At 45.4% G+C, this 16,554-nt stretch overlaps 1 protein-coding gene across 1 annotated transcript in view; it reads left to right on the top strand.

Moving 5' to 3' along the window:
- LSAMP (limbic system associated membrane protein) overlaps positions 1 to 16,554 on the top strand; it is a 304,842-nt gene that overhangs the window by 130,083 nt on the left and 158,205 nt on the right. The window contains exon 2 of the mRNA XM_009102560.4: positions 12,221 to 12,453. Coding sequence (XP_009100808.1) covers positions 12,221 to 12,453 — 233 coding nt within the window. The remainder of the gene's footprint in view (positions 1 to 12,220; positions 12,454 to 16,554) is intronic.

The raw sequence follows: 16,554 nt of genomic DNA, 5'->3' as shown, positions 1-16,554 counted from the left end.
TGGTTTAGATTTCAATACTAAGCATTTAAAAAAGTCAAATCTCACGTGTGACTTTTAAGTGCTGGACAACTTTACTCACAGCATATTTGGGAATACAACCATATGCCAATGTATTTTGGAAATAATGAGACTGTTAGTGTTTTTATCAGTAGTTTTTAACCTCTTCATGAATGTTTTCTAGAAGATCCAGTTTTGGAAACAATTCCAAACCTGTGCCAGGTAACTCTAGTGTGCTATAAAGAGGTCTAAGGTATTGACAAGAAATATTTAGCTGTATGTAAAGTGAAAAAGCCTAAAACTATTGCTTCATCAAAGAAATCAGTAAGAGGACCTGTCTTCTCCTGACACATTGCTGAACTGTAAAAGTTGTAAGACCAGGTCACTGTAGTTTGTTCTCCCTGCAGCTCCTGTGAGGCCAATCCTCTGGTCCACAGCCATTTTTTTTTCCCCAAACATCTGAAAGAATAGGCATTTCCTTGCTTTCCTTGGGAGACTTTATACAAGACTAGCACTTGTAGATGACAAGAAGTTTTTCTTCAAGTTTGAACAGACTACTTTCTCTTTTTTTTTCTGACCTGTTACTCCTTCATAGACCCCTGCACATCTTGCTAAATAATTCCTTTCTTCCCTCGGTACTTTCAGCTTTCAAAGAGGTATAGCTTGTCAACATGTCGCTTTTAAGTCCTCTCTTAGTCAAGTTATACATATTTAATGTTTTTAAGCTTCCCTTAGATGCTGATCCCTTTCCAGCCCTTGATGAATTTTGTTGTTGTTTGCCTCTGAATTCCCTCCAATTCCCCCATATCTATCTGAAAACAAGGTGCCTAATATTGACTGCTCCAGTCCAGGTGCATTTGGTATTTGTTGGCTGTTGGTTTTGGATGGAATTAAAAAAAGAAGCAGCACAGTCTCTCAAAGGGAATCTGCTTCGTGGTCTTCTCTCTGAGAGCATTATTTCACGATGGTATTTCGGGACTGGCTTTAGATATGGAAATGAGGGCATGTGTCTAGCTCAGAAGCTGTTCCCTGCTTTCAAGTGGGAGAGAGATGGAAAAGGGGAAGAGGGGTTAAGCTCCTCAAAGGCTTTGTCTACATTAGGCTTTTTTCTTCACATTTCCCAGTGTTGCTTGCACAGGTGTAGCTCAATCCACAGTGGCACTAATGACAGCCCTGGCACAGGCAGGGAATCGAACATGTTCCACTACACATCGTCTCCACAATCTCTACAAGCCCCAACTCCACCAGCAGTGCCACGGCAGCGGGAACTGGAGAAGGAAAAGGTCAGCTGTAAATAATAACTAGAGTGTTTGCACATCAAGAAGGTGTCCTTCATTGAAATGCAGTAGCTGGAAGTGAGGAGGCAGGATGCACCCAGTTTCTCATTCATCTTGAAATACCACCCTTCACAGTCTGCTGCTGGCTACCTGAGGGCAGCACTTGGGATGATATCTTGGTTGGGACACCTCTGATACTCTCATGACCTCGGAAGAGAAGGAGAAGTTAAGATTTATTTTCCTTACTGTCACTCCCATTCCCTCTCTGATCTGCCTCCAAAGGATTTCAAGACTGATTTCTCCTTGGTGTGGATCCCCCTGTCCCACCCACCCAGGACAAGCACTAATGCTTCAGACGTGATATTCCCTTTCCCTTGATGAAGAAGCAGTATGAGATGAGAAGAACATTAGGATCCAGACAATAGAAAGTGCATTACCATGTCTCATGTAGCATGCTCCTCAGGTATTGGAAGAAGCTCTTTCATATAGTACAAAACACAGGAGACACCTGCCAGTTTCACACAACATTTAAACCTGACATTCTTTCACAGATATGTACCAGTTAATGGTTAACTGATGAAATTCTCAGCCAGAAAGTATCACCAAGATGAAGATGTTAATGAGTTTAAAAAAAGAAAAAGGGGGCAGGGGGTTGAGAAATGCCTGGGGATAAGAAAGCCAGAGTACAAACTTACAAGGTGGATTGCAAGCTGTCACTCAGAGTGGAAGCTAATTTACACAGAGGCTAAATTTAGGTTAGATATTAGGAAGAAATTCTTTACTTTGAGGGTATCAAGACACTGGAAAAGGTTACCTATAGAAGCAGTGCATGCCCAATCCCTGACTGGCAGTGTTCAAAACCTGGCTGATGTGGCTTTTAACAACCTTACCTGGTAAAAGTTGTCCCTGCTCAAGGCAGGAGCATGGAACTAGATGCTCTTTAAGATCCCTTCCAAGCCAAGCCATTCTGTGATTATCTTGGTGCTAGATTTATTGGTTTTTATGACTATAAAAGATGATGAAATTATGTAGAAGGTGATTTGCTTTGTCACTTTAGGAAGTGTTCTTCCTTTCTTTGAAATGTCTGTCACTAGGCATGGAAGGGTTGGTTACTTAACTGTGTGGCCCAATACCTTGGCTGCTGTGTGGCTGTGGGACTGTGTGGCTCGAACCTTGATACTGTTTCCATTTCCTTCCCCAAATGTTCAGGTGGGGACATCTGAGCACTTAGCTCTTCTTGCGTCCTTGGAGATATGCTGCCATTACAGATCTACTTTGGTCACTTACCCCAATAGCTGTTGAGGCTGGTGGCCAGCTTTAACCCCTGACAAGCTGATGGCTCTGACCTGATTATCTGTTTGGCTGTATTTTCTCATGTCAGAAACATTCCTAGAGGTGGTATATGGTTTCTTGCCACCGGTCAGCCAGCTCTTCCTGACCCACTGGAGGCTGCTGCCAGTCCTGTGGGCACAGCCCTTGTTTCTGAGAGCCCCGAGAGCTGGCGCTGTCACATTGCTGTGTGGGAGGGCACCTGAGGTGCCTTGCTTTTGGAACTAGGCCATGGTACCATGGCAGCAGTCATGTGGGCTGTTTTGAAGGCTTACATGTGTCTTGGTGTGTGTAACTGTGAAAGGGAGAGTCGGGGAGGGAACCTCCCTCTTGCCTCTCTACCATACAAAATACATGAGTTGATGCTCCAAAGCTCTAGGTGTAATTATTTGGATCTTAAGCTTTGTAGTCCCCTTCCCTGAGCAAACCACTGAAATCCACAAGCTGGAAGGTGTTATTTGCAGTGCCACATCTCTCTTCAGCTGTGAGATGCTGATTTTCAAATCTTACCCTTGTTTTGTGACAGCCTGTGGTGATACCTCCTGCATTTTTAGCCTGTGACTGGGGTGGGAGGAAGTAATCCTGGACCCCACAAAATGCTTTGAAGCACCCTCTAGCATCACTCTCCTATTCTCTCCTGTGTTTGCACTGTCCCTTTTGTGCACCCACTCTCTCCTGACCTGCCCTTATGCTCTTTCTTTCTTTGTGCCCATGTATTGCTAATCTGTGGCATAGTCTCATTCCCCAGTAGCTGTGCCGGCTGCCTTAATGTTTCTTGTCAGCTTTTGCCTCTCCCCATTTTTTCTCTTCCCTCTGCTTGCCAGCCCATGATGTAGCATTGCCTTTCTCCATCTGCCTGATTGTCTCTCTGCTTTTTATCTGGGTGCTGGAGCTCCAGGTGCTGTCATTCTCTGCGACAGCACAGAACGTTTCAGTTTCCCTCTGTGGCTGGATAATTACCAGATACAGAGTCACGTGGACTTCCCAGCGAAACCCTCCCTCCCCTCCTGTCAGAGAAGGAGATCACATCTCTGAAACTCATTTTCCCCTTTTTGTGGTGTTTTCGTTATTATTTTTTTTACTAGAAGAAATTCAGGGGAAAAAAATGGATTAGCTTTTCTGGAGTTCCCTAGTGGTGATCACATAGAAGTTACCTACAAGGTACCAGGGGTTCAGGTAGAAGAAATAGGTGATTTCCACAGCTGAAGTTTGTGAAGGAAACCAAAGGGACTTATAGTCTGTATGCGTGCCTTATTAGTGTTCCTATTCTCATTTTTGGTGTGTCCCCAAAACAGAAAAAAGGTCATACTGGTGCAGAGGCCTGCCAGAAGTTTAGTTTCCAGTTTATTTACAACTTTGGCATAACAGCCAAAACCCAGTTCATATAAGGGACTAATTATAATTGTCTTTTGAGGAACTTCTGTTCCTAAGTGACCCCAGATACTTTTTAAATATCAGACTGTGTCTTAGTGATCACAAAAGCACAGGATCCTCAGTGTAAGTGCAGAGCAACAAAAAGGCAAATCATTGGGCAATGTTCCCCATCACTGGGCAATGCTCCCCATTGCCATTCTGCATCAGCTCTGCTATTCCCTGGCTCCCCCTTTTGATAGTGCAGGAGCCCTGGGATGCTACAGGAAGCTATGGACAGCAGAGCAAGGCATACATTTCTAGTGGATATTTCACTAAGGCCAAGTGATCAATAGCTGATGAGCATTGCCTAATGATTCGGGATCAAGAGTAGAGTCAGGTTTCTGGCTGGACTGAAAAGGAAGAGTGGCAAGTCCTCAGCTAACCCGAAAGTGAAAGAGGGAGCTCAGGGTCTGTTTCCTCAGCAACCTGAACGTCCTGACTGATTTTAGTGCAAGACCCTGATGCAAGCTGTCATAGCATTTGGCATTTCTGCAAGCGTCAGCCAGAGAGCAGTTCGTCCCCCTGTGCACACGTAGAGAGCAAGTCTCCTCTGGCAGGAGGTCTGGGACTGGAGTCAGTCATTCTAGAAATATGCCTTGGAATGGGAAAATCCCCGTCCAAGGATTGCCTGACTATGCTGTAAAGAAATAGAGGGCATTTCCTGGGCATGGTGGATTATAAGAAGAGATGGTATTGTGGTGGTAGGTCTCAGTCTGAGGATTTTCTGTATTTTGAAATCTTAAACTGTGCTGGGATATGGGTGGGATGGAGTTAAGCTCATAGCAGCTCATATTGATATTTTTAAGAAGGTTCCTCTGCTGGAGTGGATGTGAACTGAAGTTGTTTATGCAGGTATACTGATCCCCAGCAGATGGGAAGAGCAATAAATCATGCCAGTATAAGTTCTCTTACTCTGATATAGTTACATTCACCCTTTGAGAGTACTGGCATAAAAATCACTGAATTTCGGGCCTGATTCCTGTTGTAAGTTTGTGTTTTTCCCTACACAAACAGGAACCTCTACTCTTAAACAGTCATTTTAACAGAAAAAAAAAACCCTGTGAGACCAGCTGTGTGTCTGCTAGTGCGAGCCAGGGCAGCTAGCTGTCTTTTTAGGTCAGTGTATTTTTTGCAAATTCCCTTGGGTTTCATTTTCCATGTGTACCACATGGACTGAGAGACAAGGATTTTTACAGCACATGAGCAGTTCTGCACTGATGCTCTAATTTTTGGTTGCAATTCTTTTTTATTTCATTAGAAGGAATTGATGGGAGAGACAGTGAGACAGAAATGTTTCTGTACAAGGCACGGGTACTCCTCTTCTAGAAAACTGGGTACAAATGCTGGTCACGACAGAGGAATTCAGGCTGGAGCAGGTGCTGAGAGGAGCTACTGGGATGTTTAGGGCAATGGAGGGTCTATCATACAAGAAGAAACCAGGAGAGTTTGGCTTGTTGAATTCAGCAAAATGAAGGCTGAGAGGGACTATGATTGCTCTCTCTAAACACAGTGAAAGATAAACACCCAGGAGAGAAAAGAGCTCTTTAAGCTAAAAGATGGTGTTGGCATGAGAGGAAATGGATGTAAGCCAGGTATGGATAAATCTAGACTTAGAGTTAGGAAAAAAAAAAGGTTTTAATCAGCAGAACAGAAAGACTTTGAGCAATATGGCCTGCAAAGCAGGGGGAGGCTATTCCCCCATCAAACACACCAGGCTAAAGTAGGAATGAGGTGCATCTCTGGAAAAGATAAAGTACAGCTGGCTGTGCTGGCAGAGGTTGGGGCTTCTTGACCTGGTAAGCCCATCCTAGCCTCACACTTTGACTTAAAAGGATGAAAATAAGCGCAAGCATCCTATCAGCCATGCACCTTCCCAATAGGTGGGTGGCCAAAAATTTTCACCTGAGTGCTGAAATACCCAGGGAGCTGCAGAGAGGTGTGACGACCAAGGTCACAGGATATTAGAGCTGAGAGAAAGCATGGGCTGAACAGATGCAGCAGTTTCCCCCTCCTGCCAGTTTTCCAGCACAGGACTGGATTTAAGCAGTAGTTTTCTAAATCCCTCCGAGGGCCTGTATTATCATGCTGGCAGTGGTTACTCAGGAGCTATTTATGCCACATTTTGGAAATCCATCCTGCTGTGGCACAGCTTTCACTCTCAAACACTGACCCTGCTGTGTATCATGGCATATAAGGAGAGGAGCAGCAGCTGTACTAGGCTGGGGAAAGAGCGGAGCAGTGGCAGTAGGGAGGAGAATTTTGAGCAACAACTGATGCCCATGTGCATTCAAATTCAGCAAAATGAGGCTTTTGGTGCTTGGCTGAAAGGAGGTTTCAGATGCTCAGTTGATATGATCTCTTCCATGATAGTGCCATCCACTTAAGGGGCCTTGCCTTCACAGAGGTGGAGATACATTCAGCTGTGGGTGTCTTCTGCAGCATCTCCTGCTGAGAGGAGCCTGATCCAGAGCAGTGGAAACCACCCAGGGCCAACAGCTCCTAAATTGCTCCTCTAGACTCTGTGCTCTTCTGTGCTCTGCCACTGTGCTCCTCTGGTGGGACTGCAGTGGCAGCGCTGCATTGCTCTTGAGATGTTGGCAGGATCCAGCACTGCAGTGCCATTGTGGAGCCTGGCTGGACTCTTCCCTGAAGAGCCTGCCTGGGAGGTCAAGGCTGGCATGGCTGTGGTCTGTCCTTAGCCCTTGCTGCCCATACCCCTGCCAGGGCGTAGCGGAGATGCCAGGCCCTTGCTGCCACCCTGGCTGGCCATGGCTGTGTCCAAGTCCTTGCTTGCCAGGCAGGGAAGGACTGAAGAGCTGGAGGAAACAAGATGAAACAGCACAGACACGATTTGCTCTTGAACTTTCCTCCCCAGGCTGGGAGCAAGGCTGTGTTTAACCACTGCATTAGCTTTCCAGGATCATATTTTGCAACACAAGGGAGAATTTGTCTTGCATGTTTGGAGCTGGCAGCCAGGAGCTGACGTTGTTCTGTGCCGAATGAGCCGTGTTTGATCCCTCTCTCTTTTTTTTCCCCCTTGCCATTCTGCTGCTGGGGGTAGAGGGCAGTGGGGAAAGTTGTTAGCTGGATCTTGTAAGAGTGTGTGTGAAGTGAGAAGATTAGAGCAGGCTCATCACAGAGCTGAGGCAAAAGGCAGGGGATCTGATGCAGGGTGGGTTGTGGCATCCTCTGGCAAAAGGGCAGCACATCCCTCAGTGAGTGCAGTGGGGTGGGGTTTGGGTGCTTAACTGTGCGTGCAGCAGGCTGCTGAGTTTTGGCCTGATGTACAGAGATTGTCTTACAGAAGAGATGATCAAAGGGTTAACGGAGAAAAGATGATTAAAGAGGAGTGTGGGAATTGTGGCACAGAGCTGTCACCACAACATGCTTTGGAGAAAGAGGGCAGAAAATGCAGTCCATAAACTTGATATTTATTTATGTTTCCCCAAAATGAGGTAAGAGCTGTGACTTGCTGGCAAAGCAGTGCAGCATATTTCATCAACCCTAGCAGCTTGCTTCTTCTCACTAGTGGGGTTCTGGCAGAGAATTGTGGGTTTGTGTCTGCTATTAAAAAAAAAAACCAAAAAAAAAAAAAAAAAAAAAAAAAAAAAAAAAAAAAAAAAAAAAAAAACCTAAAAAAAATTTTGGAATTACAACAGCAATTTAAAAACCCTAAATAATTATCCCAGCTTCAGTGCAACCCAAGACATCATTGATAATGCTGTAAAATCTCCATGTTAAAGCAATCATTTAAACAGCAGCTTCACCAGGCCGTGAAGGGCTTCCTTCTTGCCTTTTCATCACTCTAGGCTCTAAATATCATCCATCCCTTCCCGAAGGTATGAAATATCCCCAGTCCATCTCGGCAGCCTGGGCCGTAGCTGCTGCGCTGGTTTCTCTGGGGCAGAATGGGAAGCCCCCTGCTGAGATCCCGGCTCTACCGCATCCCGCTCCTCTGCCCGTGCGGCCCAGGCCGGCAGCGGGGGCGGGCAGCCGGGGGAGCCGTGCTGGGCCTTTCCAGGCAAACGCCGCCTCTCAGCAGTCTGTTCGCCGGGGGAGACAGAGGGCGGAAAGCTTAGGGCCGAGAGCTGCTGGAGTGACAGGCACAACATAAACTGCGATGAGTGTTACAGCAACACGCTGGGAAATCAATGCGCGGAGCGGAGTCATGGCTGCTCCGAGCGACGGGGCCTGAGGGAGGCAGGACGGGCGCTGAAACCTCCGGGCTTGCGTCGCCGGGGTAGGACATGTGGGTGCCTAAGCCTCACTCTCCTTTTCTTCACTCGCTCTCTCACCCATCAATAGGAACAAGCCCACATACTTTGAAGAAGGGGGGGGGGAAATGGGTCTGTCTCCAGATGGAGTGTTCCTCGGAGCTTACAAGGGCAGGTTTGCAGGAGCGCTGCTTTGGCCCAGCGCTGCGTGTTAGTTTGGCAGGTGATGGAGGAGGGAGAACAAGCAGCAGGACTTGCTCCTGCCCTCCCCCTACTTGCATGCTGACAGGTGTCTCAGCCAATCTTGAAATCCAGGGACCAGGAATGATGGTGGGCAGCCCTTGAGCCCATCCAAGGCAGTGGTTCCTGCTGAAAGTTCAAAATCATTCTCCTGCAGAAAAGCACCCCCCCCATCTCCTTCCTCCTGTAACACAGCTCAGCCCCATTGTCTGCATTTGCATGTGGGGAAAATGAGACTGGCGGAGGAGTGCAAGGATGACCTGGGTTTCTTTCTCCATATCCAGCTGTTGCTAAAAACTTCAGGTGCCAAACTTGACTGTGTTTGTTTACAAGGAAGCAAGGAGCACTAATGGGGCATGGCAGCAAGATCTTTTGTCCTTTCGTGTCTCTGGTTTGAAATGGTGCAACATCAACAGTTCCCAGGTTCTTACAGTGATCATGCAAGGCATGCCCATCACTATTCACTAGTCCTCTCGTTAGCCACATCAGAGATGTCAAGAAATCAAACCTGCAACCATAAGGAAAAGAATAATGCATGGATCACAAACTGTTTATTAGCTTTCACTGAGGCTGATGGTAATGCTTCCAACAAGTCTAATGAAGAGCGTTTGACTTTCTCTGTGAACTTGATTATTGATTATTAGTGAATGATAAGAGTCCAGATTGATATCTGGCTGATGCCATGCTCCTATTGCTTTGCAGTTAAAATGTCAGTTAACATGTCATTTAATATTCTATTAGTATTGAATTAGCACTTATTACACTGTGAAAATCATCACCATAAATCCTTATTAAAGCGTGATCCATTCAGCTGGGTGGCATCTCTGGCAGACTAAGAGGGTGTGTGTGTGTGTGTATGTGTGTGTGTGTGTGTGTGCAGACAGACATACTGAGATGCATCATCCACGTGAATGCATGTTCAGAGCATGCCAGGACTTGGAATTTCCACATTTGTACATTGATTTTCCCTGACAGCTTGAGAGGAACAGGTATGGTGAATAGAGGGCTCAAATCCATTTCACTTACTCCTCCCATTTTCCTCTTTTCTTTGTCCTCTTTCCTTTCCTTATTTTGGTAGCACCTGCTAACTTGTTTCAGGGGCAGTTGCGAGGTTGCCTGACTGTAGATATTGACCACTGTCCTAGAGCTGACCTGGATGCATGTAAGACAGGTTGTGACACATTTCCTCTTCCAGGGAGAGGAGGGAGGGTCTCTGGTTGAAGCCTACCCACAGGAGAAAAAGCACAAGGCTTTGTGCAGACCATACCACTGAACTGTTAATGACAAGGCACCACACAGGGGCATATTTGCTACCCCAGAGAGTTGCAATGATCAGGGGCAGGGCAGAGCTGCTGAGTGCACACTGTAGCCCGGTGGGGATGGGAAAGCAGCGTGGTGGGGATGGTGGAGTGCCATGGATCTGCTGGAGTCCAGCAGCACTGATAGCTGTTCAGGGAGATTTTCAGACATGACTGAGAAATTTCAGCTCCCACTGACTTCAGCTTCCACTGTTAATCTGCTTAGCTTTTCACTACCAAAATACTTGACCCCTGATTCTTAGTACTGTTACAACTCCTGCATTTGCAAGAAGGCTCTTGACCCTAAGGCAGCCAGCTCTGGAGGCAGTCTGGGTGTTCCTACAGGACCACTGGTCCCAGCCCTGGAGCACACTGCGCACCCTGGGTCTTGGCTTTCACCTCCCATCACTGGTGATTACTGCCTGGGATGGCCAATGGAACTGGAGCAATGCCTCATTGTAGTGGTGCTGGTTTCTACCTGTAAGTGACTGCTCACAGATTCCCCAGAATCCTTCTTTTTGATAAAGAGTAGCTTTTTGAAGACAACTCAGATCACACCTGAGAGTTCACCTTGGGGACAAGGGCCTTCCTGGCCAGGAGGACAGGCTTTGGCCTGAGGGCCAAATTCTCACTCCCCTTCCTTGGCTGGACATTGTCAGTAAAAGACAGGATCTTTTGGGCTGCTCTCTAAAGCAAATGTTTGTCAGATCAGACAGAGCTGCTTACAGCTTGGCCTGCAGCATGGCATGGCTCCCATGGATGCCCACGCAGCTTGGCTTTCCTCCTGCCCACAAGTAACCCCAGAACAGCTTGGACAGCATCCATGGGCTTGCCAAAAGGGAGTGGGTGTGAGGTGCCGGCCATAATGGTGGGGTCACATTACAAGGGAAGGCAGCTGCAGCAGCCTTGAATGAAATGCATTCAAATAGAGGAACTTGGAAAATGTCTGACTGATGCTAAAAAGCTGTATGAAAGCCTACTGTCAAATATTTGTCTTATCTTGAAGCAATAATTTTTATCCTCTCTTTTTCTTCCTTCAAATACAACACATGCATGAATAGTGAATAGAGCACCATCCTGTGCAATGTGATCTAGGAAGACCCTGCTTGAGCAGGGAGGTTTGACCATCCAACCTCACTGTGGTCCCTTCCAACTTAACGTATTCAGTGATTCTGTAATAGCAGTAGCAAGAGGTACTGGGTTATTTGGATGCTGGGACACTATGGACAGAGCTCTGAGAGGTGAAGGAGCAACAGCTCTGGAGGCTGAGCTTCCCTGTTTATCTGCAGAGCTAATGTGATGTGAGCAGCAGCAGGGCAAACCTGCTGTCAGCCCGTCTGAGCCCAGCCCTGGGGGTGCAGCTGCCAGGGTGAAAGAGGAGTTATGTCTGCCTGTCTTCTTCAGCCCTAGTCCTCTTGAATGAGATACAGCTGAGAGTAAGCAGGACGTTCCTCCTCTCAGTGGCAGCTCCTCTTTTCTGCGCAAGTCTCCTTCTGGTGATGGGAAGTGGTACAGAGCAGGTGTCTTTGCCAAAAATGCATTTGTCTTCACAGCACCTAGTCTGCTCTCTGTCAAGAAACAAAATACTTGTCAAGTTACAGTTGCAGTGGGGTTGGTTTGTCCTCTGACTTGGGAAGGTTGGCACTCAGGCCCCTGGCAGTTTCTGGTCCTCCTGCTACTCCTCTTCTTGCTACTTCTAGCTGTTATTCCTCCTCTGCTGTCCACCTGAGATGTTCACAGGACATGCTGCTTGTTTCACAGGGATGACAGTGACACTCCCACAGCCTCTTATTGTAAGCCTGAAATCTGCACTTGCCTGCACAAACAAGCAGATATGCATCAGCAAGCGTGTGTGTATGTGTTAGGAGGGTGATGTTTGAACAATGAAATAATTCCACAAAATTATTTTTTTTTCAAAACAATGTAGATGGGAGATACTCTGTATTCTTCTCCCACTAGTGCTGCTGAAACTGAGGGATGGAGAAGCTGTGCCCTGAGCTGGCAAAGCTGAAGCCCTCCAGGCTGGAAGGGGTCTGGGAGTCTATCTATTGTATAGTCAACTTTTTGAAGGTGAAGGAGAAGCATGGGAAGAGCTACTTCCAGCCTTTCTCACTGGCAGGGTTGGAAGGCATTTGGTGATCAAGATCTCTTGTGGCCTTCCAAATTAATTTTTGGTGCATTTGTAGGCAAAAGGAAGAGAGAAAAAGAGACATGTCTTCCCCAAAATCCCATGGGTTTATGAACCAAAGATTCCTGAAACTCTTCAATAGAGTTAAATTGTTAAGTACTTGTCCATGGGACAATAATGATGAGAAGATTCTATGGTTCACTGGCATGGCAGGGGTGTGATGTGAAGTTTCTCAGCAAAGCAGCAAAGAGGAGGAACAAAAGGGAGATGATGGATGATGGAGAGGGTTGTTCATCTCCCCCTTACCTGTCTCATCCTCTGCAGGTGTTATGTAGAAGACAGAAGCTCCAAGGTGGCCTGGTTAAATCGTTCCGGCATCATTTTTGCTGGAGAGGACAAGTGGTCCCTGGACCCTCGAGTAGAGCTGGAGAAGAGAAACCCCCTGGAATACAGCCTGAGGATCCAGAAAGTGGATGTCTATGATGAAGGGTCCTATACGTGTTCAGTGCAGACACAGCATCATCCCAAGACTTCCCAGGTTTACTTGATTGTGCAAGGTAAGCAACATGCCTGATAGGAGAGCAAAGAGCAAAAGACACAGTTTGTGGAGGGAGCTGTATTTTTCTAAGAGAAACTGGAGAGTCAGTAGCCTGTGTGTCCCTTATGTTTACACAGGAGCCAGCTGGACTCTTCCCTCCCACTGTGGCATAGCATGGTTTTACTCTGCTGTCAGTTTGTCCTTCTAAAAGGGGTGACAGAGCAGGGGACACCAGTGATGCCAAGCCATATTCTAATATAATGCAAACCTGGCTCCTGGCTCCTGGCTCTGGATGTTTGGCACTGATGGGAAAGCATTTGTTTATAATGACACTTCTCAGAGCATTGTGCTTTATCTCTTCACAGAGAGCCCTCTGGTTTCTTCGCCTCCTCTTTCCTCAGGTTTCCTTTCTTTTTTCTTGTGTCAACAAGCTACTGTGCTGTATTTTTTGGCCTTCCATAGTCAACTCTTTGCCAGGCTAAGGAATTAATTTTCCTGTGAGTTTTTCCGAGATGGGTCATTCGTTTGCAGGGTGCACCATCACTTGGTGTTTGTGAAACCTGGTACCTGAAGGACCTGCCACGTACCTTATGTTGCCCTTTCCTTTTTTAGCTACCCTTCTCCTGTGTGTGTTATAAGGAACAGGAGACTTGGCAAACTAGTATTATCTGTCTGCCTGCATTTATGGCAAAACAGAGGGTAAATAAATTAAAGAATTCACCAGTTATTGGTAAGGTCATTAATGAGTTTATTCTTGTTCCATTCTGTCCAGACTAGAACACAAAATAAGTGAGTTTACCCAGTTTTGTTTCGTTTTGCTTTAAATCTTCATGCCATGTTGTCTATCTGCCTACTTATCTAAAATATTTATGGAGCAGCTTAGTTGATAGATATTTATGAATGTGTTTGATACATATTACAGATACTTTCAACTTCTATATTATCTTTCAGGCAGGAATTTGTTATTTCTCCGGATTTGTCTAGTAACCTATAAGGCTGCAGAGTTCATTTCCCCCAGCAAGTTTTTGAATTGCTCTGATTATAAATGCATGCAGGAAAGGATTTTACCCCTTGCTGGCACTACTTGGCATACTGGGGGGCTAAGCAGCATCCTAAGTGAAAGGTGACGAAGTCTGGACATGTGGTCAGAGGTGATGCTTTACACAAAGGTGTAGTGAGCCAGAAGGCTCCTGGTTGCTTTTCTTGCCCAGAATCCTCCCCCAGCAGCACAAAGCGTGGCCCACACCCACACACAGAGCCGCTCTCGTGGCCTGGCTGAGTGCTTGCTGCATGAAATGCATTCCCCAGCCCTGGAGGTGTACCCTGCCTCACTGCTCGCTACAGCAGAGCAGAGCCAGCCCTCTGTAAGTGGTTTATTACTGGTGAAAGCTCACAGCACACAATTTCCATTTACCTGTCAAGAAAAATATAGAGACAAATGAATTCTAGGGCCGTGCATATGTATTATTAATTTTATTTGTGCCTATTAGATATGGGCCTAAGCAGCAAAATTGAGTTCTCTAGCTTAGCTTTCACCTAAATACATGGGTATCTGGCTCTGAACTACTGCCACCTTTCTGAGAATAAGAAAATTTAGGTTTTGACACTCCTAAAGTCTAAATGCCTGTAAATAAGGTATCTGTGGGTAATCTTTGTTCTAACACCTGCCACAGATTTCATAAAAGACCCATTGTGATATTGTGCTTGCTGCATAATCCTGTAATTAGGAAAAACTCATAACTTTAATTTTTTTAAAATAAATTTAATCTGGAAAAAAAGTGAAGGGAAATATAAATACAAGATCCTTTCCAATTTGGAAGAGTTAGTCTCATTTTAAACATGTTTTAAAAATAATCTTAAATAGTAAAACTAATTCAGTACAAAATGATGTATGTTAGAAAATAATCCCTGTGGTCTCAGAGTATGATTTTCTTATACTGATTGTTATTTTTCCAAAATTTGCAGGTTGTCTGCCTGAAAAATAGTCTGCTACTAGCACAAATTAAAGGAGTTTGGATATTGAGTCATACTAAACTATTTAGTTTTATTTATTTTATGTCGTTTATTTACTTCTCTTGCTTTTCTATTCATACATTTCAAAACATTGGCTATTTGAAGCTCTGGACATAGCAAATATAAAAATAAGTTAAATGACAGAGTAGTCAACTGGTCTGCCTGGTAATCTGGGAAGAGGATTTCTGGGATGATGGTCAGTGGTCTCCTTTGAACAAGCTCAGGGAAACAAAAGCAAACCAGGATCAGAGACTCACTGCTAGCTTTGTGCACATGGTTGATGCCTGGGTTTCCAGTGAAAGATACTGCAATGACAGCTGCTCCTGCCCTGGAGACAGTGGGTTGGTTTAGGGCCATACCAGGCTTCCTATTCCTCTCACTCAGTGTTGTCACAGGTATTTCTCCATCCCACTACTAAAGACAAATCCTGAATCTCTTCCTGTTGAACTCTCTCACCTGTCTAGCCCCTGTGAGAGCACAACTTCTCTTACCCCTAGACACAAATGGGATAGCTATATCAGAGACTTATAAGTAGGTAGGCAAATCCTAGAGTGCTGTAGGAGCTCTTAAAACTGGAGACCACTTCATGTCCACAATGGCAGCTGAAGTGTAGGCAGGCTTCACTGTATCCTGGATGTTTTCTGTGTTTAGATCACTGCAGTCTAATGGAGTTGCATTTTAGGACCAGGTCCTTTCCAGCCTTGAGAAAATCAGCTTTCCCTGAGGTGAGCTCTGCTTGCTGAACCCTGCTGGACAGAGCTGCAGAAGTATATCACAGAAAAAAGGGACATCGCCTCTCTAATGTATATGCCCAAGTCCTTTAGTATTCACGTGGGAAGAGCCAGTTTTACTTTGCCAGCAACAATCTCTGCAAAACCACCTTACTCAGTCTATTCCTTTCCTCTCTTAAGTTTGTATGTCCATGGATAAAATCCCTCTCAACTGGGATTGAAAGTCCTTCTCAACTGGGCATATTGCAGAGGTCTAAAAGGGGCATAATGAAATGACACTTAAAAAATCAGAACTTCACGGACAGCTAAAAGTAGAAAAGGTTTTCCTCATAAGTCTTTCCATCTTTTGAAAAATAAAGCTAAACATAAAGCTTCTCTGCTAGTAGAAGTAGGCATTCGCTGCCAAAATAGTCATTAATACAGCTGTGGCCATCTCTCCCATTTTTCTGACCCAGGTGGGCAGCACTGCTTACAGTCCTCTGGACTGGAGGTGGTTGTCTCTGCCCAGCTCTGTTGCTACCAGGTGCTCTCTCCACTGGGTTGAATGCACCAAGAGACTGCCCTGAGCCACCACCTCACTCACGGCATTTTGTGCTGCTTCAATTTGGGTATATTGGCCAGTTGCAAAGCTTTCTGTTTACTACCCCAGTTATTTCTGCTGGTGAGTGAACAAAAGAGTAAACACTTGAAAGGACCTGCAAGGGATGGTCTGGTCCTTCCCTATGCAGTGAGACAAGATCAGCTCTACAGTTGCTGCCCCATATATGTATTTTTGAAGATGTGCCTGCATAGCTGGTGCATGTCCATTATTTCACTCTCCTTGCATTTGGAAAGCTTTTATTAACATATGATCCAAATTGATTTTGCTGCCAATTATTTCTTGGCCTTCCAAGACACATAGTGGTTATTTCTCCTCTTCCTTAAAACTACCTTTTATCTGCCTGAAACCCCTAAATTTCTGTGTCTCAGAGATCTCTAGTGCAGCTTAATAGGCTCACTGCTTTCCAGAGGTCGTATTTTTACAACCCCTGTGGCATATATATTTCACTACTGTTTGATTTGTCTACATGTTTCTTTAAATGTACTGTCCAAAACCAAAACAAGAGTTCCAGTTCAGGATTCAATCATGCAGATACAAGTACTAGCCATGTTTTGCATATCACACTTCACTTACCCAACCCCAGAATGAAGTGAGATTTACCTTTTTTATATGAGTGCCTCACTGCTTTCACTAATTTAGTCTTTCTGCCTTTCTAATCCTCTCTTACTGGTCTGCAGCTCATTCTTCACTTTTGTATTTGAACATTAATTGTTTTCCCCCCTTCCTGAGAATACTGCTTTGTGCTCACTGCTGTTGGATGCCATCTGGTTGGTCT

The sequence above is a fragment of the Serinus canaria genome, chromosome 1 (genome assembly GCF_022539315.1).
Source record: "Serinus canaria isolate serCan28SL12 chromosome 1, serCan2020, whole genome shotgun sequence".
NCBI lineage: Eukaryota > Metazoa > Chordata > Aves > Passeriformes > Fringillidae > Serinus > Serinus canaria.
The sequence above is the reverse complement of the archived record's forward strand: the minus strand, read 5'-3'. Positions and strand labels throughout refer to the sequence as shown.